Raw genomic sequence first — 21,918 nt, 5'->3', positions numbered from 1 at the left:
CCCATTCCATTCACTAAGGCCTACCGCAAACCTCCGCTCAGTGGGAGGTCGCTCCTTCTCCTCTGCTGCCCCACTTTCTGGATTTCCCCCCCCCCTCCCCCTATTCTTTTCATTGATTGGCTGCCTCACCGGCGTGCTGGAGAGTAAGCCCACAACATTTACAACTTCTCAATATTCACCCGGTTCCCTCCATGCGGTTATCTTGCGCACAGCCCCAACGCTGCATGACGCTCAAGGCAGGGTGCGTCGTTTACAGACTAATAGCGTCAACATCGACGACAATTCGTTTCCGTCGGAGCTTCGCAATTGGCTGAGCCGTTTCGTATGTGCGTCATTGTGTTTTGGCCCCCGAGAAATTAGAAAAATATACGCACGTACATTAATACGCACACATATACTTTTCCGGTCGCCTCTTTGTGCATAATGGTTCGGAAAATATAAAGAGCATAACTAATTGGCACGAAACAGCTGGCGGAATTTAACACTGGCAGCAAACGCAATCAACAACTTTAATTACCGTCTGCCGATTTCGTCTGTAGCTGCGGCGCTTAACGGTTCCCCCCCCCCCCACTTTCCTGTCGGCGCCTACGTTGATTTGTCTGAATCGCAATCAACTCCAGCATCTGGGCAAGGGTCCTTTTTTTCGGGCGTTCGCCAAAGTGGGGCCACTTGGGGGTCAGCCAAGAGGTCAGGAGCAGGGCTTAAATTAGAGTGATTTTTTTTTAGGGTGGTGGTGGTGCTGGTACTGGCGGCTGGTGGAGGCGGCGTAAAGCCACGTTTGGTGTGATGTACGGCGGTGTTCGCAAAAAGCGTGCGATGCGTCCGTGATTACACGTTCGGCCGGCCGCCCATCTGTGTTGGTGCGGCAAGGTTACGGAGGGGCAGGGGGAGGCGGAGGTCAGAAGCCTGGTCCTCGCGCGCCGCGTCAAATGGGCTAAAGTGGTGCTCATATATTGACCCAGCAGTGGAGAGTGATTGCTGATACGTACGCTGTGGGGCCGGGCTTGGTGGGTGTGCGTGAGCGAGGTGAGCGGGTGTGTCCGTGAACGAGCGAGCCATTTTACCAAGCGATGCGGTGGTGTCTCGCATCCATGCACCTCCGTGTTTCAGGTTTTATTTTGTGCTTTTTGTTTGAGGTGTGAAATGGCGACAGAACATTTCTAGCACTGCGAGGTGTTGTTTTACTCGAGACGTTTAAACTTTTTGACGCAGCCCCGATTGTTTAGCACAAACAAGTGCGAATTTTTTTTAATTTCAATATTTATATTTTCTTGTAATTGTTTTGAGATCACTGTGGAGCTATGTCACCAGCTGAAAAATATGTCTTCTAGTACACTCTTAGTTATAGGAGCAGTCACATTATAATAAGAATATATTTATATGTATTACATCACGTCGATGTTGATGAAAATTGCTTCTCACAATCGCTGAGGAACCACAGAAAAGCAGGAAGGGGTGCCAGGCAGTGAGGCAGGTACCAACAATTGCCCAAGTTCTGCAGTCCTTTATATATGGAGATGTTATCCGGCAATTCATGAGCGTTTGTACATGTGGCAAGAAACCGGAGCACCCAAAGAGAACCCAGATGTGCGTGGGGGAAACACTCTATTTCGTACAGAGACGGTCAGATGATATTCGTCTACAGTTTACTTGTCCCGACTTTTTCTGGCAAGCGCGCAGGGTATGACGCCTCAACACCCACGAGGAAGGGAGATTCGTGATCTTTGTGCCATCCGCCAACCCTCGCTGCCTCGACAGTGCTGGATGGCAGGCGTGCGTAGCTACCGCTGCCCTGCATTATCTGAGAGCTGCTCCAGTCGATGTATGTTGAACTTATTTCGCACCGTGCGTCGTCAACCGTGCTAATCAGAGATTCCACAAAAGTATAAATCAGTGGGCCACTATGCCGTGCAAAGAATAATATTGCCCCACGTCAGCCATCCGATGCCTTCAAATATTTTAGTCAAAGTCACGGAGATAGAAAAATAAAAATAAAGTGAATAAAAAAAATGATGAAAAATAAAAATAATAAAAACAAAAAAACATTAATATAGACTGTAGCCTGGTTCTTAATCGGAGTGAGTGTTCTGGCAGTCTATAATGTAGACTGTAGCCTGGTTATTAGGTTTAGTAACCATTGCTACAGTCTACATTATAGAATGCCAATACGCTCACCAATCTTTATAACTACACTACAGTCTACATTATAGACTGCCAGTACACTCCGATTAAGAGCCAGGCTACAGTCTACATGAATGTTTTTTTGTTCTTATGCACTTTATTTTTAGTATTCTCTTTCTATCTACGTGACTTTACCGAAAGAACCAAAGAATATGAATTCCTGGCAGTCGCGAAAGTTTTAAGTCAAAATGAACTGTGTATGTATGATGGACCGGTGGTGGGGGAGGTGACCCGCATGGATGGCTGGAGGAACGGAGTTCTTCCAGACGATGGGGGTCAGCAGATGACAATGAGGGACCGGTCATTATTTTGTTGTCCTTCGAGGCACAATTGGTGACCGGGCTGAAATCATCAGACCTTAAGTTGTTACACTCGTCGAGAAGCTGCGGTAAATCACAGCGGTGTGCTGCCTGGAATTGAACTCGGCAGCTCAAGTGGTGATCGGTCATTCCTCTCGACGCTGGGTATTATAAACCCCAACCGAGCTATCTGGCCCACTACCTCCTCCTGGCTATAAATGTCCAAGTGATAAGGCCACTTTGTTGAGCTGTCGTTTGTGGCCAGGTCGCTTCAACAAGAAAGTTATTACCTCCGTGGGCTTTGCCTGGTAGGATGGGGATGGTTTATTTTCATGTGTTGGGTGATTTGTTTACCTTTCGTGTACTTTGCACTGCTGTTATGTTTTTGTATTGTTTGTTGTTGTTGTAACGCCCCTGCTGGACATCTGTGAAAAAGAGCTTGACAGCTCATCGGATTCCTCCAGTGTAAATAAATAATTCTGATTCTGACATTCTTGGATATGTGGCGGGAACAAACGGTGGGGGGGGGGGGGGGGGGGGGGGGCTTTTTCTCACTGTCCCTCAGGGGGGAATCGAAATCGAGGCGCTTTATTTCGTCATTAAAATAGTCAATTTCTTTTGTCGCAGACGCATTAGATAACGCGCGCGCGTGTGCAGCTGCGGCGGCTGCCTGTTCACACCGCCGATAAGGCGGTGGGCGCAGACGTCGCGCACACGCACGGCCTCCTACGTCAACCGGCGCGTGTGCAGCTTTCAAATGGGGGACGGTCTAAGCCCGGATCGTGTGGCGCGTGCACGCACGCATGCGTGTATGCACATACGCGTGGAGTATGCGCGCGCATAAAAAAAAGTAAAATATCCCCTCCCTCGTGTAGCTTGTAACAGAATGTAGGGGGCAAGTGCTGTTAGCGAGCAGCGCCTGCGCAGGCCGGCACGGCCCTCGAGGGGGTGGGTGGCCAGCACCAAGCCCGGCCGCCTTTGTGTCTACCAGCGGCGATGATTACGCATCGCACCGGGTACTCATTTTAAAGCCGAGTTGACCTAGGGGAGGCCCAGTATCGGTTCAGATAGTTGTCACAGGTGTTGGCCGTGAGCGGGAATCGAACTGGGGTCGTCAGGTTCGTCGCGCGGCGCACCGACCGACACACGACCACCCCCCCCTACACGACCGCATGCAGACACGCACAGACACGCAGACACGCACAGACACGCACAGACACGCACAGACACGCAGACACGCACAGACACGCGCAAACACGCGCAGACACGCGCAGACACGCACAGACACAAAGGCGAAGGTGCCCCATGTAGCTTGACAGCCCGAGAGGCCGGTGCTTTAGTGAGCACCAGCAGGTTGTGTGCTGACAACATGCCCAACCACCTTTGTCACACACATCCCTAAACACTACACGTGTATACACATGCGCACACATAGACAAATATATGCCGTGTAGCCTAAGCAGTCTGCACCACGCCCGGATAGCCTTTGTCTGCCTGGTGGCGTGATGTCTTTTACACAACGCACCAGGTGTACTCACTCAAGGCGAAGTCGACCTAGTGGAGGCCCAGATATTCACGGTCACTGCCATTGGCCGTGGCCGGGAATCGAACTCTGTTCGCCAGGGTTCGCAGCGCAACGCGCTAACCGCTACGCCGCTGCCTCGTCTTTGTCGCCACACGACACTCGTGTAAGGTGGGGGGGGGGAGCGGGGAATCCAATTAGGTGGGAGTTGAGAGTCTAACTGAAAGCAGAGGGAGTGTGCTTTGAAATTGCTGCTGCTGCTGCTGTTGTGCGCTCGTACCGCCGCGCGCGCACGCCACTTTCGCTCGCGACTCGTGCGACCTGTCGCGTGAACTTTAAGGGAGCGTACGCGATGGGTGGTTTAGCGGGACGCGGCCGCTGCTGCCGCTTGATTCGTGGCGATGCCAAAGACAGAACTTGGAGGCGGAGGGAGAGCTGGGGGTGGATTGTTGTGTTTATCTCAACATTTTTTCCGTTTAGTCCCACGAGGGCTCCACATCAGCCCGGGCGTCTTCCCCCCCCCCCCCTTCCCCCCCCCCGACCCCTCCCTTTAACCCCCCCCCCCCCCCCAGACGTCCTCCCGTAATGACGGCGCCACTCGTCTGGTCTGTGTGCCGCCGCCGCTGTCTCGCCAATGATTTCAATGACCTCCACGGCAATATTCCCTCCTGAGACCTGAGCTGAAATAATAATAAATATAATACCAATGGAAAAAAAAACCCTAACGCGTTTGGGCCGCAATGCCATCTGCTATGCAGTCGCACCTAGGTTTTTTTCGTGCATTTCATTATTATTATTCTTATTATTAATATTTTATTAGCACGGTTTTTAAATAATGTAGATATTTTTTTATTCGCATTATTGTCATGATAAGTACACGCGTGTGCAGTGTTGGTGTCAATCCATTGCTGGATTCGGTGCCTCGTCGTCGGCGTTGCATTTGAGAAGTTTGCGTGTTTGCGAAGTAATCGCGTCCGACCCGGTTGGCGCCGCCGTAGGGTTAGGAGGAGGGCTCGACTCGGAGGACTGCCCCGACCCACGCTGCTGTGAGCGGGGAGAGGACCTTCTAAGTGTCGATGAAAGTTTAGGCATCTCTGGCCGAGCTGATGTTACAACGCGCCACGTGATGCCGAATATTGGGACGGTTGCCGAATCGTTTTTCTGCATGTGGTTGGAGTGGCATCGAGAATAACCCATGCATACGAGTGGACAACTTTAGATGATGAAATAAATGTGTACAGGGTCGGCGGACAGTCCACTTGCTGCACTGCCACCGACCGTTTGTGCGGCAGACCGGCAGGTCGGTAGTCTCCTGCCCACGAGAAAGAACATCTGCGGCACCGACCAACCCAACGTCCGCTTCCCAACCCTACCGGCTTTCAGGCCACGCGCCACCAATAATATCTTGCCTTTCCATTAAATGATACGTGCGTACGCACACTAAATCGTGTTTTGTGCGCGCGTGTGGGTGGGCGCGCGACTCAAAAACCCACCGGTGTTTACCAGTCACCCGCCGCGTCGCAGCGTGAGCGGCGCGCCACTTCGTTGCTACAATCCGCCCGCGCTCGTGTGCACGACCTTGTTCTCCTCGTGATATCGCGGCCCAGGCTGCCAGACAGCAGGGGATGCGAGAGTGTGGTGGGAGGAAGAAGGGGGGGCGGGGGGGCAACACAAGTATTGTGGCAGGGGGCGGTACAGCAAGTGGGTTACTGTGTCCGCCCGGTCGTCCGTCCGTTCGTCCGTGTGGCTGCCGGAGCGTGCGGGCCAGCCAGCAGGCGAGCATAACAAATGGCGCCGGGTGCGAGTGGATGTCACTGCTGGACTGGCTCACCCCCCCCCACCCCCAGCACCCTCATCGCGAGCCGATTCGTCAAGCACGTCGGTTGCAATCTTCTCCATCGCTGGGTTTTAGCCGGTGGATCTGAAAAATAATAACGTGTTTAATTCACATTGCCGCTGTTCTCTGTCCATTGGAGCTGTCCAACCCCTTGGTGCTGAAAAGAAAAACGCCACGCTTCGCAACACGGAGAGAAAAAAATACGGCATTTTATCCAACGTCTGCATTTCACCTTGTCGCTGTAACCTTGCGTACAATTTCTCCGCACGCCCCCACGCCTCCCTCTTTCTCCGTTCCCCCCCATCAATCCCGCTCCCCCTCCCCGTCTACTTCCCCCCCCACCCACATCTCCCCTCTCCCGCCATCTCTCCCCGCTCCCTCCCCGTCTCTCCCCCTGATCGCCACTCCCCCCCCACTTCTCCCCCCTCTCCCTCCACGTTCCTCCCCGTCTCTCTCCACGGATGCGTTTTTCCACTCGGTACGCCGCCGCGTGTCCTTTCCCGTCCGCTTTTCCCGCGCCACGCGGAAGGAGGACGAATGGGGAAGCACGCCTCCGAGCTTTTGTCTTCGTTTAGAACCCTTCCACGGCCCCCCATGATCCCATCGGCAGTCTCCGTGGTGGTCTCCCCGTGGATCGGGGCCACTCGCCGGAAAAGTCGGTCCCCCCCCCCCCACCCCCGCGATGCCCGGCTGTTTCTCAGCCGAGACCGCTAGCGTCCGTGCGTTCAGCGGGGGTGCTGGGTCCGTAACAATGTGTGTGTGTGCTGTGCGGCAAGGCGCTGCCAAAGTATGGCTGGAAAGGCAATTAGTTTAACGAATGTCCTCTAAATATATATGTTCCAGTGTATATCTGTATATATAGTTGTATCCCGTGGTTTAATGGTTTGCACGCTGGACGTACGGTCCAGAGGTCGCCTGTTTGATTTCATCTTGAGGCGTGGTTTTGTGCATTGTCCTCTCTGCCTGTCCACCCAGCAGTGTTCATGGTTTCGCCACGGTTAAGTCAATCGGCAGGATCGCGTGTGTGGTAAAGTGAAGTGTATGGTTACTCCCACCTCTTGGAAGACGTCTGGCTAATTTGAAAGAGGAGACTTCTGCCAGCCGTGGCGTGAACAAGTCATTTCACGGCTGCACCTTTAGTTACAGACCTTTCGGCCGGTGGTGGTGAGAGCTAGCAATACATTTTTCCATTATATATCGATATAGGGGGCACCACGGTGGCAAGATTTGAACTCCATCGCCTGGTATACAGGAGCTCATGGGTTCGATCCCGACCCTGACTCCTGAATATTTGGAGTTGGCGTGTCTCTTTCCCTGTGGTCGTGTGGATTTCCCCCCTTGAGTCCTCCGGTTTTTCCCTCCACATTTAGAATCGACACGCGTTTAGAGTATTTGGCTGCTGTAAATTTCCACATGATAAGCCACTTGAGCTATCGTTTGTCGGCAGCTCGCTGCTGAAAAAGAGCTATTGGATAGCTCAGTCGGCCTGAACTGGTTAAAAAAAATCGGTAGCAATATGTGTGTGTGTACATAAAACTACTCACCAACCCACACTGACCAGTGTCGTGAAGCATTGCCAAACAGCTCCTGTGACTGGAATTCATGGAGAGGTCTTCATTCGGCATTTATTCTCTTCACCACAGGTTTTCCAATAACCTTTTTTTTTACTTACTAATTTAACTTGTGGTGACGCTCCTCTAATTGGGCGACTTAAATCACTCTCGCCCGGTCTCCGTGTGCGGCGAGACCGCTCGCCTGTCCACGTTGGTTATCACGGCTGTCTAAAAATATACACGTGAACGCAGGCCCTAGATCCTCACTTAACAGCTTCGGGGGGCCGACGGGAACTAGGCACGTGTCCAGCAGCCACAGCGAGAGGGGGGGGTGGGGTGTAGACTGGGCGTGGTGTGCCGGGGCGCGGAAATATTTTCTGGATTGCTGACCCGAGACGGACGCAGCTTAAATTTAGCGCTGCGCGCGCATTCTCTACGTTCGTGTGTGCGATTGTAATTGCGTTGGATAATATACGATTGTCATTGCGTATAATCTACTGAACACAATTTAACGTGGCAGTTGCCCCCCGCTCCGCATCCTTAATTGAGTGCTTTTCATTTTCTGTAAGCGGTCCCAGTAGAAGTTCCTCCTTCTCGTGACAGGGACAAGAACGATATACACACAGCGTGGCATGCAATTGTTGACTGTCCCATGCCAAGTAGATGTGGATTGAGATGGTCTACCAGCTGACCCATGTTGTGGTCTCACCATTGACACCACTGCGCGTGCATGCACGCGCATGTATGTAACACATGTCCATCTGCACGCGTACGTTTGTCTTGTGTGTGTGTGCACATGCAATATGTATAGAAGACGAGGCAGCTGGGAAGCGTGGTAGATTGCACAACAGCCATTAAGCCAGTTTGCACGGTAATTTCTTTGGTAATTTCTACTGGGAATTAGCAGAGCGCGCCGTCTGCTCCGGAGTGGACTTTAAACACCCCGTGACATAATTCACGAACACACCGTCCGTCGTTGCCCGTCTTCCGTGCATGTACCGCAAAACTTGGACAAAACGTAACCCCTTGACAAGATAGCAGTTACAGCCGTGGTCGTTTCATTGATTTACCGACCCCTGGCCATATGAATAGGGGCACCGTAGTAGCGAGATGTTAACTCCCTCACCTGGTATGCATGAGGACGTGGGTTCGATCCCAACCTTGGTGAATCCTATTTTTATTAAATCCTTTATATTAAGTTCGCTTGCTTGCTTGCGTGCTTGCGTGCTTGCTTGCTTGCTTACGACCGTGCAAATCTTTCGGTCGTTTTTTAACCCACTTCCCGTGATCCAATCGAGCTGACATTTTGCACACAGACTCGTTGTGCGTGACAATTCATGTTCGTGAAATTTTTTTTTCAAAATTTTACACTGTTTAGGGAAAACAAATTAAATATTTAATTACCAATTGCTTAATACTGGCAGACAATCATCTGACCCATATGTGGCAGCCATCTCAAGCCAGAGGACGAGAAGACTCTAGCCGCCACACATATAAAGGATTTATAGTGAAAAACTTTGTTTTTACGGGTTATACTTATTTGGAGTTTGCATGTTCTCTCTCTTCCTGTAGTTGCGTGGATTTTTCTCCGGGTCCTTCGGTTGTTTTTCCTCCACATTTAGAATCGACATGTGTTGTTACATTTCCACGTGATAAGTCACTTCGTTGAGCTATCATGCGTGGCCAGGTCTCTTCTGATAAAGAATTATCTCACTCAGCGGGCCTTACCTGGTAAAATAAAAATTGTTGAAATAGTAAACTTCCCCCAAAATTCCCACACTTCTGCTCTACTTTCCCGTTTCTAAACTACGCTGTCTCCCTATCGACTTTCGTTGTGCGTTTAAAATGTCTCGCTCTGGTCTATAAATCCCTCCCAAGGATTGAGCAATTATAATATGATCAGAATGTACAATGCACCTGTTTACATTGTACTGCTGCTACTTTTATATGCTGTTTATGATTTACAGCCATATGTTAATCCACTGCTGGATAAAGGCCTACCCACAGTTTCCATGGTCTCTGGGGTCATGGGAGATATGTCGGCTTCACCGCGCATGGCGGTTGCAAATTGGTGAACGTGGACCCCGGGACCCTTTGGGATACCAACCTCTGCCAATGTTAGCGGTGACCGGGAGTCGAACCCGGGTTGCCTGATTTGTAGCACCATGCGATAACCACTGCACCACCACTCTACCCACTCTCTTTTAGGTCTTCCTCACTATAATAAATGAATAACCTGATCAAGTTCTTATCTTGATATTGAGGAGTGCTACTAATCAATTCACTTGTATTACATGGACAGTATATCCTGAGCATCAGGAGTAGTAGTCGTACAATTTGGGTTAATTGTTGCGAAACTCTGATCAGGATCTCGGTCTAAGAAGATGTACTTAGTGGCGATGTCTTTAACATTAGCAGCATGGGGATGAAGGTCGTCTGGCAAGTGTGGTGATCACCACTTCGTCCGCCGTCTTGGCTGCCACCCTTGGCCTTCATCGGCGCTCGCCAACAGCACCTTGCAACATAGAGCCTTGCTGGGATAAAACGTAGCGGGTTCCGGAAACATGACTAAAACGTCAAAGTGTTTAAGCGCTCGGTTTTTCCGTGAGCAAACACGTCTTCCACCGGTGACCGCACGCAACCAGTGGTGGACATTCCCCATTGACATGGCAAGTACCAAGTATGTCCATTGGCCACGCTCGCTGTTTGACGCTACGAGCACAAATGGTGTGAAAAGTTATCGTCCTTAACGTTTACGCGAAATTAGCTATTGTCTGCAGCACTCCTCCTCCTGGTGCAGCTGGGATGTGGATTTTGGTGCTAGACAACTTCACCCCCCCCCATCTCCCGCCCCCCCATAGTGCTTACGACTCGTGTCTCTCCCCAGCCCCCCACAACCATCACACTCAATGGTCCCCGACCCCCATCTCACCCCCTACATTGTCCCAGCGTCTCTGGAGACGCCTCCACTCTGTTTTGTGTGTGTGTGTGGTTTTTTTTTCCCCGCACGACATCGTGGAGATGAGTAATGCTGCTGTTCGGAGAGCAGCTGACGCGCGGGCACTCACGCGCGCACACACGCGTGAAACTCACAGACGCGCACACTCGGCACACATGCGTCTGGTGTAGCGGTTGGCGTGCTGCGCTACGAACCTGTCAACCCGAGTTCGATTTCTGCTCCCGGCCAATGGTCAACACCAAGTGACCTTTTTCTGCACCGATTTCGAGCTTCCCCTAGGCCAGCTCGGCCTTAAATTAGTACGTGGTGCGAGGTGTAAATATTGCCATTGGGAAGACAAAGGCGGCCAGGCGTGCTGCCGGCCTTTATTGGTGCTCGCTAATAGCAATTCAGCAGTCTGTTAATGTCTATGTGGGGGAACTTTGTCTTTTCATATATGGACCAGAACATGTGCACATCTATGCATGCGTGTACATATATTCGCACAACGGATGTATGGTCATGTACGCAACGATTATAAACATACGGACAGGCATGTGTGTATGTATGCAGATGTGCTTGATCTGTATCCAAGTACATGCACACGTTTGTGAAAAGACACACGTGTACGTGTGCGGTGACTTGAATACATGCACACAAGAAACATGCAATCATGTTATGCGAACAGAGATATACACGTGTCCATATTCCCACTTGTACACACACACGTTGACTAGGGTGCATTTCTATTAACACACGGTTAACACTGCTATGTGTACACACCGCACCAGGTTCTCATTTGAGGCTGAGTCGACTTAGGGGGAGCCCAAGACCAGTTCACATCATCGTCACTGGTGTTGACCGTGAGCAGAAATTGAACCCCGGCCGCCGGGTTTGGAGTGCAGCGTGCTAACCGCTGAACTACTGCTCCCCCCCTTTTTAGCATGAGCACACGCGCTCCAATTGTGTGGACATATACAAATGCCACTAGTCCTTTACCCAGAAAAATCTCACTGAATCTCTTAGCTCCTCTCAGCACAGTCCTGCATGGAAATAATAAAGAAATGTCATATGATCCTGTGTTAGTGTGAAAAGTGTACTTTAATTCTATGATGAACAAATCTCATTCGACGTATGTATCTATGTTTTTACGAATATAGACGCCCATCTCGATCGTGCCAGCAATGAAAGCCAAGCTATTAATTATTGAGACCACGCGATGGCAGGGGGCAGCCGCCTGCCCGCCACCGCCTCTAACGCTGCCGCCGCCACCTCCACGCTCTGACGCCGTTCAGCCGGGCTGCGGGGCTTGTGCGCTCGCACGCACGCTCGCCGCTCGCTCGCACGCTCGCTCGCTCGTACACGCTCGCGCACATTCGCTTCCCCTTGGGAATGGCAGACGCACGCCCACCATTTTGTATTTTCCGCACCGCACGGAGCCATTTTGTGACAGGTGCTCTCTCTCCCTGCATGTGTGTCGGGCCTGCTTGATTTTTTTTCTTTCCAGGATTACGCATGCATTATTCATGCTGTCCGCATCCCGCGTGGGTATTGTGCGCGTGGTGGCATAGTAGTTAATGCTGACACTGCGCCGCGCATCTGCTGATACGGGGGGTACGGTCAGCGAGCGTGTCAGACGTTGGCAGCACGTGGCTTCTGAACTTGTCGCTTGTCCCCTCGCTCGTCGTGCAGCCCCGGTGCCTTCAATGAGTACCTGGTGCAGTGTCAGTATTACCATTTGGTGTAAATAACAACCACGATCGTTGGGTCGCAGCTCGGACGAACGGTGATGAGGCGCTCATCTCCGTTGGAGATGTTGAGTCAGTGGTGGAAATTCCACGGTTCCAGGGTCAGTAGCCGATTTCTCCAAGATAGGAGGACGGACCACTTTTGACCTCCGAGAAAGTGGTGCTCTTTTTTTTTTTTATTAACGCGGAAGGGATGATGGGCTGAAACTTTACAATTTTTGTGAGTCGTGTTCTTACCGCAGCATCACTTAGTCCGTTAGTCGATGAGCAGTGAATGCAATACAACCGTAATTACTTTAAAATAATGTTCTTGATGGTCAGTTGTGGTGGTGGTGATGATGAAATTGATGTTCTAAAATGTACATTTGGCCGAGCTGAATTTTATTGATCGTGATCCAGAGATCGTCACAGCTGGTGCAGTTAATACCCCAACACCACACCATCGCTTCCTTCCGCTACATCTTGCAGCTCTTACACAGTTGATTCCTAGCCTCCAGGTTCTGCCCTTGTGCTCGCAAAGCTGCGAGCCGAACTCAATTCTTCTTTAAAACTTGGTGAAGGAATAAAAAAATGCATTTGCTTCCATAGCAGCCACTGGCCTTTTGGTCTATGCTGTAGATCGTCCAGCCGGTGCATTTGTGAATTCAAATCCATGTACCCTGAAGCCACCATTACGAAAGTGACCGCACACTTGCAGGAGCTCATTATTGCAGCAGGGAAAAGGGCGCCAAAAAACAACAGATGCATGCTACGGTGATAACTCAGATGCTGTAGCAAGCAGAGAGCCAGAAATAAGGTTTCTAGTGTTTGCGTGTGTGTGGGTTTTGGGCAGAGGTTGCATTGTGGGTAATGTACTGCGGTAAGGCCAACATTACGCCAGCAAACCTCCGCCGGGATGCAGCGACAGCAAACCGATTGGACAAAATCTGAGGCAGTGGACATTTACCATTACCAAAGAGACCTGCTTAACCCTCCACGAACTCGTTTGAAATCCCGGAAACCAATCCGGGTATCGTGCGAGACAATTGGATGAAGCGGGGTCAATTGAAGACCGCTGGCGAACATTTGTGGAGTTCTGTGAACATCACAAATTAAAGCCTCATCGACGATCCCATAATTGCTATGCACGGCGTTGATCTGCCAAGGAAACTACGGTGCTCCATCAACCGTTTCGGAACAGCGACAGGTCGCTGCACACACCTCCTCCACAAGTGGAGAATTAAAGACAACCCACAGTGTGACTGCGGCCACCCGAACCAGACAATGGACCATATTGCGAACAACTGCATCCTACGCCCGCTGTCCGGCGGACTGAGCAGTATTAGTCGCGCTACTCCTGAAGCTATCGCATGGCTTACAGACTTCAACTTGGACGTGTGATTTGCACAGAACCCGGCGACCCGAGTTGGATTCACGCTCGCCGGTCAATATCGGTGACGAATATCTGAACCGGTCTTGGGGCCCTCCCCGAAGTCGGCCTGGCCTTAAATGAGTACCTGGTGCAATGTGTAAACAACACCATTAGGGAGGCAAGGGTGGTGGAGCGTGGTGTTGACCACCCACCCCCTCATGAGCCTTACCAGCCTTCATCGGTGTTCAGTAACAGCACTTGCCCCAACAGTTTGTTAATTGCTCTACGGGGTCTTTGTCTTTGTAGGTTGAGTAGTGGTGGAGTAAATAGTGCACTTTGAGTCCACCACCATGGCTAACATTGGTGACGAGTGATATCTGCATGGTTTCTGGGCCTCTCTTAGGTTAGCTCAGCCTTAAATAAGTGTATATAGCAGTACTGGGGGGAGACGGGGGGCTGCATTGGCTGTGATGACCTATTGGTATTGATGTCCTTTGTATCCCGCGATCTCTGTATTATACATGCATGCATGTTCTTACATAGGCTTTGTGTCTGTGTGTGTGTGCGTGCACATTCTTCCATGTATTCCCAGCTGCGGACAGGGCACGGGAAGAACTACGGATAGCAGAGAAGTCACTCCGAGAAGTGGAAGACTGACATCAGGTGAGTGAGAGCGGGGAGAGCAGCAGCTGCACACTGTTTGTCATTCTACTCATTCTGCTCATCCTACTCTTGCGCGTGGTGACGGCAGTGGCAATGTGATCAGGGGCTCGATGCCAATGTCGAGGTCTGCTGCTGGCTACGACGAGAGGGCTTCATGAGACAGAGAGAGAGAGAGAGTTGGTGTAGTTCTGCTGTTTCTCTTCCGTTGAAAGGGCGCAGACTACCGTGGGTTTCCATGGCTTGGGTTGCATGGCCACACAGTCACACTCCTGTGGCTTGTGTCTTTAATTGTCCGTTGACAAAGGAGATGCGCTCGTCAGATTGCTGCTGGTCTGACGCGGTTGATGGTGACAAACCAGTGTCTTGGAGGAGGAGAAATGCCAAAGCCAGGTGGTGCGATGATGTTTGGGTCTCGTCCGAGGTGTTTATTTAATCTGGACGTTCCTCGTTGTTGCACTGTCTAATTCCTTGAGATACTCTTCAATGCCAGCAATGTGTCAATAGGAAGGGCCTCATTGAGTCTCAAAACTCATTTGAGGAGGGTCCTACACTGAGATGTTTAGCCAGCACTGTCGATGAATGTTTGGCTTGTGGGCTGACGCCAGAGTGCCCGGAGAAAACCCACACGTGCGAGGAGGCATCACTCGGCACCGGGATCCCCCTCCTGGCCTTCTCATAGCCCCACGCCTGTGTTCCTCTATTTAGAGAGAAGATGTTAACTCCCTCGCCTGGTATACAAGAGGTCTGTGGGTTCGATCTTGACCCTGACACCTGCATATTTGGAGTTTGCTTGTGTCTCTGTATACCCCGTGGTCTTGTGGAGTTATCTCCGGGTTTTCCCTCCACATTTAGAAATGTGCTTTTTACAATATTTGGTTGCTATAAATTTCCACGTGATGAGCCACTTCATTGAGCTGTCATTTGTGGCCAAGTCGCTTCTGCAAAAGAGCTACGTAGCTCAGTGGGCCTTATGTAATAAAATAAAAAATAGTTTTTTTTGTTTACTTGTCTCTCAGGGTAATTTCATGCCCTGGTGGTGACCGATGCAAAAACGAACTCATGCTGAACCCGGTTTGGCTTTCCGAGATCCGATGAGTTTGAATCCCTTTTAGGGTCATGTGGCCCACGGCCTTGTCAGGGTACAAAACGCAGTATTGTCAAAGCGACCTCCCAGAAATCCCGTGTGTCGGCATTTGTGTTTACGTCTCAGAACCTTGCAGTAAAAATGTCACACGCATGTGTGCACACGTGTATATTGATTCCGGGGGGGGAAACAGGATTGGAGTGTCCCAAAACACCGGGGGTGTCAGTGGAGGGTAGAGGTCACAAAGGTACAATCGCTGCGACTCTCCAGGGAGTGTCCTCTGTGTGTGTGCGTGCGTGCTCTCATTTGTGGAGTGGTTGCGTAGTGGTTAGCCCAATGTGTAATGAACCCGGCAAATCTTAGTTCAATTCCTGGCCACGGCCAACATTAGTAGAGATCATCTGAGTTGGTGCCAGGCCTCCCCTAGGTTGGCTTATCCTTAAATGAGTACCTGGTGCGTTAATTGGTGCTCACTCACACCACTTGTCCCAGCAGTCTTTGGCTCAAGGGGGATCGTTTTTCTTTGTGTGCGTTTGTGACTGGATTTGCCTGCGAGAGTCGGTGCGGCGTTTGCCGCGCGGTGCAACAGTCCCGGCCACCTTGGGCTCGATTCCCAGCCATGCGCCACATTATTGACACGTGGTGTCTGAACTTGCCCTCCTCAGTCTCGCCTATGTTGACTCGGCCGCACCTGGTACGGTGTGTACATATTGTCACTAGGAAGACAAAGGTGGCCAGGGCGTGGGGCTATCCACACCGCCTCTTCACGGGCAGTGCTGACCTTGGAAGGTGCTCGCTAACAGCACTGCCTCTATGGTCTGCAAGCCAGCATTTGGGATGTCTTTGTGTGAATAATTGGGGATTGCTTTTATGAGTTCACCAATTGTGGAGGCATTTGCATTGACCTTTCGGGCACATTACTCCAATTTATGGGCAAGTGTGCACCGTTCAACCAACATATTAGCCGTTTCATTGCCGACAATTTCAATTCCTAACACTCGGTACCGGACCCAGGGTGTTTGACTCTCTGCTTCGGTGAACTCGGACAAAAAGGGTTACCTGGTATGCTACGTGAACCTCGACACTGGTGGGACAGGCAGGTGGCCGTGAGTGTTGCCGTCCACCGCCGTCCTGTCGTATGCCACGGCAGCCCTCATTATTTCACTCTTCCTCATCGTCATCATCAGCCATCATTTATCCACTTCTGGATTAAGGCATCCGCATTCCTTTGCCGTCTCTCAAGATCCTGCGTTTAGAATCCATCTCACTCCTGCACGTCAGCTGATCGCATCGCTCCATCTCCACGATGGTCCTGATCCCAGGCGCGTTCTCTCGTTTGGCTGCCATTCCATCAGCAGTCCCTTCTGCCGGTGTCCAGCGCAAGCCCACTTGCTTTCCTCAACTCGCAATGTGATGTTTCTGATCCATGTGTTCCTCTTTCCTCTCTAACAGTGAAACACAAAGCGTTGCATCAGGCCCATGTTCCTCTGCTCACTCTGCAGACTTTTGTTACATTTTCTTTGTCAGTGTTCATAGCTCTGATCTATGAGTCATATTTGTTAATCTGCATTGATTTCTTCTGCAGGAAGATTGGTCTGCTGCTACTTCATAATTTTCATCTCCATTAAGCTTTCGGTATTCCGTCGATAGACATTTTCTGCTCTGCTTATCAGTTGTGTCCTCCAACAAATTTGATTTTGCTCGGCAAACCTGTTGTGCATGTCCTTAAGAGTTTCTCAATTCGAATAAAAAGGGGGCACGCAATCTGACACAGTAATGTTAACAGCACCCACCCAAAACATGAATATAAAACGCAACGTCTTTATCGAATACACCCCATCGCTCCTGAACGCCACACGATAGCCACTCCGCTGACACCGCGGAGCGTGTTCGACATTGCCCGGGCGGTTTCCCTCCCCCGGTGGTAAGTCCGCGTTCGTCCCGTCCACTTGTAGCAGCGGCAGCAGCTGCAGCCACATCAGCCGGGAGTGAGACGAACGTCTGCCCCTGAATGGCGCAGGGTTTCCGTGCGATTGCCATGTTGCCCGTGCCTTCTGGATGCCCCAGCAGTGGTTCCCACGTGGCAGTGCGTCAAAGTTGAGGTGTTGCTGTCGGAGCTGGCATGCCCGGTGGGCGGGCAGGTGGGCAGGCAGATGATAGGGGAATGCTCGCCGGCCAATGTGCCGCTGTGAAGTGGACAAATAAACAAGAGATGAGCAAAAACACCGAGAATCCTTGTTGGTTTGAACATTTAGATTGTGCCACATCTTAAATCGGGCTGCCCTCCCGGGAATGTGTCTGCGTGAGTTTTGTTTGGACAAATGCACTCAAGTGGAAGTGTGCCTCTGCTCGAGTGAATGTGTGGGTTGAGCTCATCCTCGTTTCGCAGCCTTTAGCCAGCAGTGGAAATCCCACATTCCAGTGGTGGCATTGGCCATCCTCCTCAAACGATGGGCCCTGTTCACTTCTTAGAGACTAGAATGGGCTCAGTCAATCTCCAACCAAAGTTTGAACTTGAAACCTATGGTTTGTGAAGTTGAATACTGTTGACTGGAGCACCGCCTGGCTGGATTTGGTCAAGTGAGTGGCGCAAAAGGGAATAAAGTGGGACAAAGAGTGGCGAGAAGATGTGCAGTGGCTGCCTAAGGTACAGGAGTCGGTCGTGACTTGCGGCATGTGATGCCAGCGCTGTGGCTATACCACCCGGACTTGCCTTGTACGGGCTTAAATTCTGGTTGGAAATCAACTCAGGCCATCATTCTTGCTGGGTGGTCCCATCGAAGCTAATAGCGGTTGTCCTATCGAAAGAATAGGCCCTCCCCTCGTGGATGTTGAATTGTCACTATTCTTAACTCAAAGTCACGCACTGAGATGGCTTGTTTGGCTGTAAATGTAAAATGAGTTGGGGTGGAGCGGCGTTTTAGTGGTGAGCGCACGGCAAAATGAACCCGGACTACCTGAGTTTGATTCCCGGCTTACGGACAACGTGATGACTGAACCAGACATGGGCGCTCACTTCATCAATGTGCACTGGCCGGCGTGGTAAAGTATGGTCAGAACTAATCTTCATGACCGACTCGATGTGGGGGCGGAAGGGGTTAGTTAGAGCAGGGGTCCCCAACCCCCGTGCCGCGGACCGGTACCGGTCCATGGCCTGTTAGGAACCGGGTCGCACAGCAGCAGGAGGTGAGAGTGGTGAGTCCGCGCGTGGCCCACCCCCATTGTTCTATTATTGACCACTTCCATCTGCGCCTCTTTCTCGCACTGCGCACTTGTCACAGTCACAGTTGTGATAAGCCCACAAGCTGCTAACCCCTAGTAGCCACAATGAGTAAAAAACAAACGTCGCTGGAGAGCTTCTTTGAAAAGGGGGAAAGACCCAATAATGAACCCCCCCCACCCCCGGTCTGTGAAAAAATTGTCTTCCACGAAACCGGTCCCTGTGGCCTTACTCCAGCAGGAGATTGTCCATTGGGCTGTACATAAAACAGAATTACTCTTTTGGTCTGTTATGTATGTTGAATGTCTTTCGCACCGTACGTAGCTCATCGTGTTGCTCGGAGGTGTGTGGGACACGTTCCCGTGTTGTGATGTGTGGGGCTTCGACACTTCGACCTGTGGCCTGATGCGTATTGCTGCCCGTCCCTTTGCAGGAGCTTGGAGAAGGAACTGGGTTTGGACCTCGGGCCGAATGGCGAGTTTGCGTACATGTACGGCAAGTGCTTCGACATGACCACCACCGAGTGAGTATAGTCGCCCTTCGCCGCGCCTTCTCGCACCGTTGCTTGCCAGCATCGTTCCGCGACACTGAACATCGTAATCGCAGTCTTCCTCCTCTCGTCTTGGATGATTGTCAGCCGGAACAGTCCGGAGACGCTGTTGCGGGAATGATATTTAGGCATGCCGCATCCTGACGGTCACCGCATCGCGCGCTTTCAGATACGCTTCTGCGGCCGTCTGGAACGCTCTTCCTTCCGATATTATGAAGCCACTGGAGCTAAGCATTTTTTAAATCTAAAGTTAAAACTCATTTATCTCGCACGGTTGGTTACGTACAGTACAAAAGAAGTTCAGCATACACACATCCATCTCACCTTATTTCGTCCTCATTGCATCCAAATGTAACTAATATGTTCTTGGAGTTCGAGGTATTTTGGGTATGGTATTGTACAATTGTTATTTATAGGCATACCTTGTGGTGGTAGTGCCTATGCCAAGCCATCTAGCCGATCGTTGTTCCAGAAGATATCGAGTGAGAAATCAAGTTCTGGTCATAGCAGGCAGTCGATAGTGTGCTACCTGCTATGACATATGGATCAGATGCATGGACATTAACAAAGAAAATGGGAATGCAAAAAATACATCTGAAAGGTTCGCATGCTTGGGGAATACTTTTGAGAGACAGAAATGGGAGCGCATGGGATGAGAGACCATGCAGGTTAAAGACATAATTCTGCCTGTTAAGTAAAGCAAGTGGGCTTGGGCAGGTTACATCAATTGAAGGGATAATAGCCTATCATCATCATCAATCGTCACGGCGCGCGAACCCCTCTCTGCGTAGCGGTCCCCACGAGACGCTGCGCTCGCCGGCACGCAGAGCGCAGGCCGAGTCGGTGGTGGTGAAGATCGGACTCCATCGTGCGCACGGTGCACGTTGGCCGTTGCCTGGCTCCGGGGTCGTCTCCAATCCCGTAGCGAACTGCCCGTCGGTGATCGCGCGCGCAGGGCCCCGGCACGATGTACCGAGGCGCCCGGCCCGGGCATTGTGTCCGAAGTACTGAAGTCTAAACTCAAAGTTAACTATATTAATTTTAGCAGGTAAGGCCCACTGAGCTATGTAGCTCTTTTTCAAATGCGACCTGGCCACAAATGATAGCTCAACGAAGTGGCTTACGTGGCAATGTATAGCAGCCGAATACTCTAAACGTGTGATGTTGATTCTAAAAGTTGACCACGGGGAGAGAGAGACACGCCAACTCCAAATATACAGGTGTCAGGGTCGGGATCGAACCCACGACCTCCTGTATGTGGGGCGATGTAGTTCACGTCTCGTGAATTCTTCTGGCTCCGAGCGTGTCGGACACTGATTGGGTACCCTGTGCGATGGCGGTCCTCGGTGTTGTGGTAGCCTCTGGTTAAGAATCCTGATGGAGGGACGACCGTTTGGAGGCAATGTGCCCGAGAGGACGTCGGCTGACGGCACGGAGTGTTTTAAATCGGATCGTGTCCCAAGTGCGTCGTCGAGATGGCGGCAGCTTGAGGAGCTCTCTTCGTCAGGCAGTGGATGTTGGACAAAGGGATTCGTAGACACGTCATCCTTCACAGACACGTGATCCTTCACAGACAGTCCATGGCAAATTACGTACGAAAAATATTTTTTAAAAATTACTCATGTCGTCCATGGGGACCAGCCTGGGACCGTCAAATTTGGCATGTCTACGATCCCAGTTTAATCACCGTTTAGGGGGGGGCAGTGAGGTGGGGGGATGGGGGGCTAACTGATTCTTAGCACGCACGTCTCCCGTCTGAAATACGACCGCGGCTTTGCGTGACGCCAGAGCCGAGTGGTGCTGTCTGCCGAGCAATCGTCGCATCTGCCCAGCCAGCAGGAGGGTGGTGGCTGGGGGGTTGGAGGGGGGGGTGGGGCACGACGGGGGGTGGGCAGGGCGTTGACATCGCGCTGGGATTTTCCGCGCCTCCTCCCCATGTGCAGCAGGTTTGCTGCAAAGGCCCAAAAACGTCATCGGCCAGCGACAAACAGCACCAGTAGAGTTGTAGTAGAAAATATATAACACGTTTCTTCATTTGAGCAAGGTTGTTGGGGCGCCACGGTGGCAAGATGTTAACTACCTCGCCTGATGCAGGAGGCCGTGGGTTCGATCCCGACCCTAACGCCTGCTGTATATTTGGAGTTTGCGTGTCTCCGTGATCGCGTGGATTTTTCTCCGGGTCCTCCGGTTTTTCCCTCCACATTTAGAATAAACATCGTGCGTTTAGAGTATTTGGCTGCGATACATTTCTACGTGATAAGCCACTTCGTTGGGCTATGATTTGTGGCCAGGTCGCTTTAGAAAAAGAGCTACGTAGCTGGTAAAGTAAAAAAAAATTGTAAAAAAAAAATCTAATTGTTTTAGTTATAAGATCTTGTAAAACGAGACAATGGGGAAGGAATTGTTTTAAGCGGAGCAATGCAAGGGATGAAGCGGAAAGAGAAATGTTGTGACCTGCAAAAGGCGGTTGTCGTTGAACACAGAATGGAGAGAGAAAGAAATGGGTACATTTAACAAATGTGCTTGGCGCACACTGTGCTGTGAATCCGGCGGAATCAACGAGTGCGACGTTCGGCACGGTGTGTGGAGTCCTCGACGAGCAATCACAAGGACACGAGTCTGAAATGTGGCTGACGAGTCAAACTCAGGTCCCTCATCCCCCCCCCCCCTCCCTCTCCATGCGCTTGGTAAAAGTGGCGGTTTGTGACAAGTTCCCAGTGGCCCTTTTACGGATGTGCTTTTGTCCCGAGCGTAGACATGTGGAGCGTCCGCCGGGCCGGGCCGGTCTGCACTTGAGCTGGAAAACACTTTCGATGTTGAAATTCCCCCTTTGGCTTCCCTTGTTGAGTATTCGACACACGCGGCAAACACGGTCGACGAATGAGCAGTTTTCCTTTCAGGTTTTTGGGGGTTACAGAGTGGCCATGAAAAAAAAATGCGTACGTAGATTTCATCACAAAAAAATGTTTTAC

At 51.2% G+C, this 21,918-nt stretch overlaps 1 protein-coding gene across 1 annotated transcript in view; it reads left to right on the top strand.

Moving 5' to 3' along the window:
• The window catches only part of PRKCSH (protein kinase C substrate 80K-H), a 95,392-nt gene that overhangs the window by 49,371 nt on the left and 24,103 nt on the right, over positions 1-21,918 (top strand). Inside the window, 3 exon segments of the mRNA XM_061567533.1 lie at positions 14,022-14,083; positions 14,085-14,092; positions 18,830-18,919. Coding sequence (XP_061423517.1) covers positions 14,022-14,083; positions 14,085-14,092; positions 18,830-18,919 — 160 coding nt within the window.

The sequence above is a fragment of the Lethenteron reissneri genome, chromosome 39 (genome assembly GCF_015708825.2).
Source record: "Lethenteron reissneri isolate LAM-NWPU_2019-01 chromosome 39, ASM1570882v1, whole genome shotgun sequence".
Classification (NCBI taxonomy): Eukaryota; Metazoa; Chordata; class Hyperoartia; order Petromyzontiformes; family Petromyzontidae; genus Lethenteron; species Lethenteron reissneri.
The sequence above is the reverse complement of the archived record's forward strand: the minus strand, read 5'-3'. Positions and strand labels throughout refer to the sequence as shown.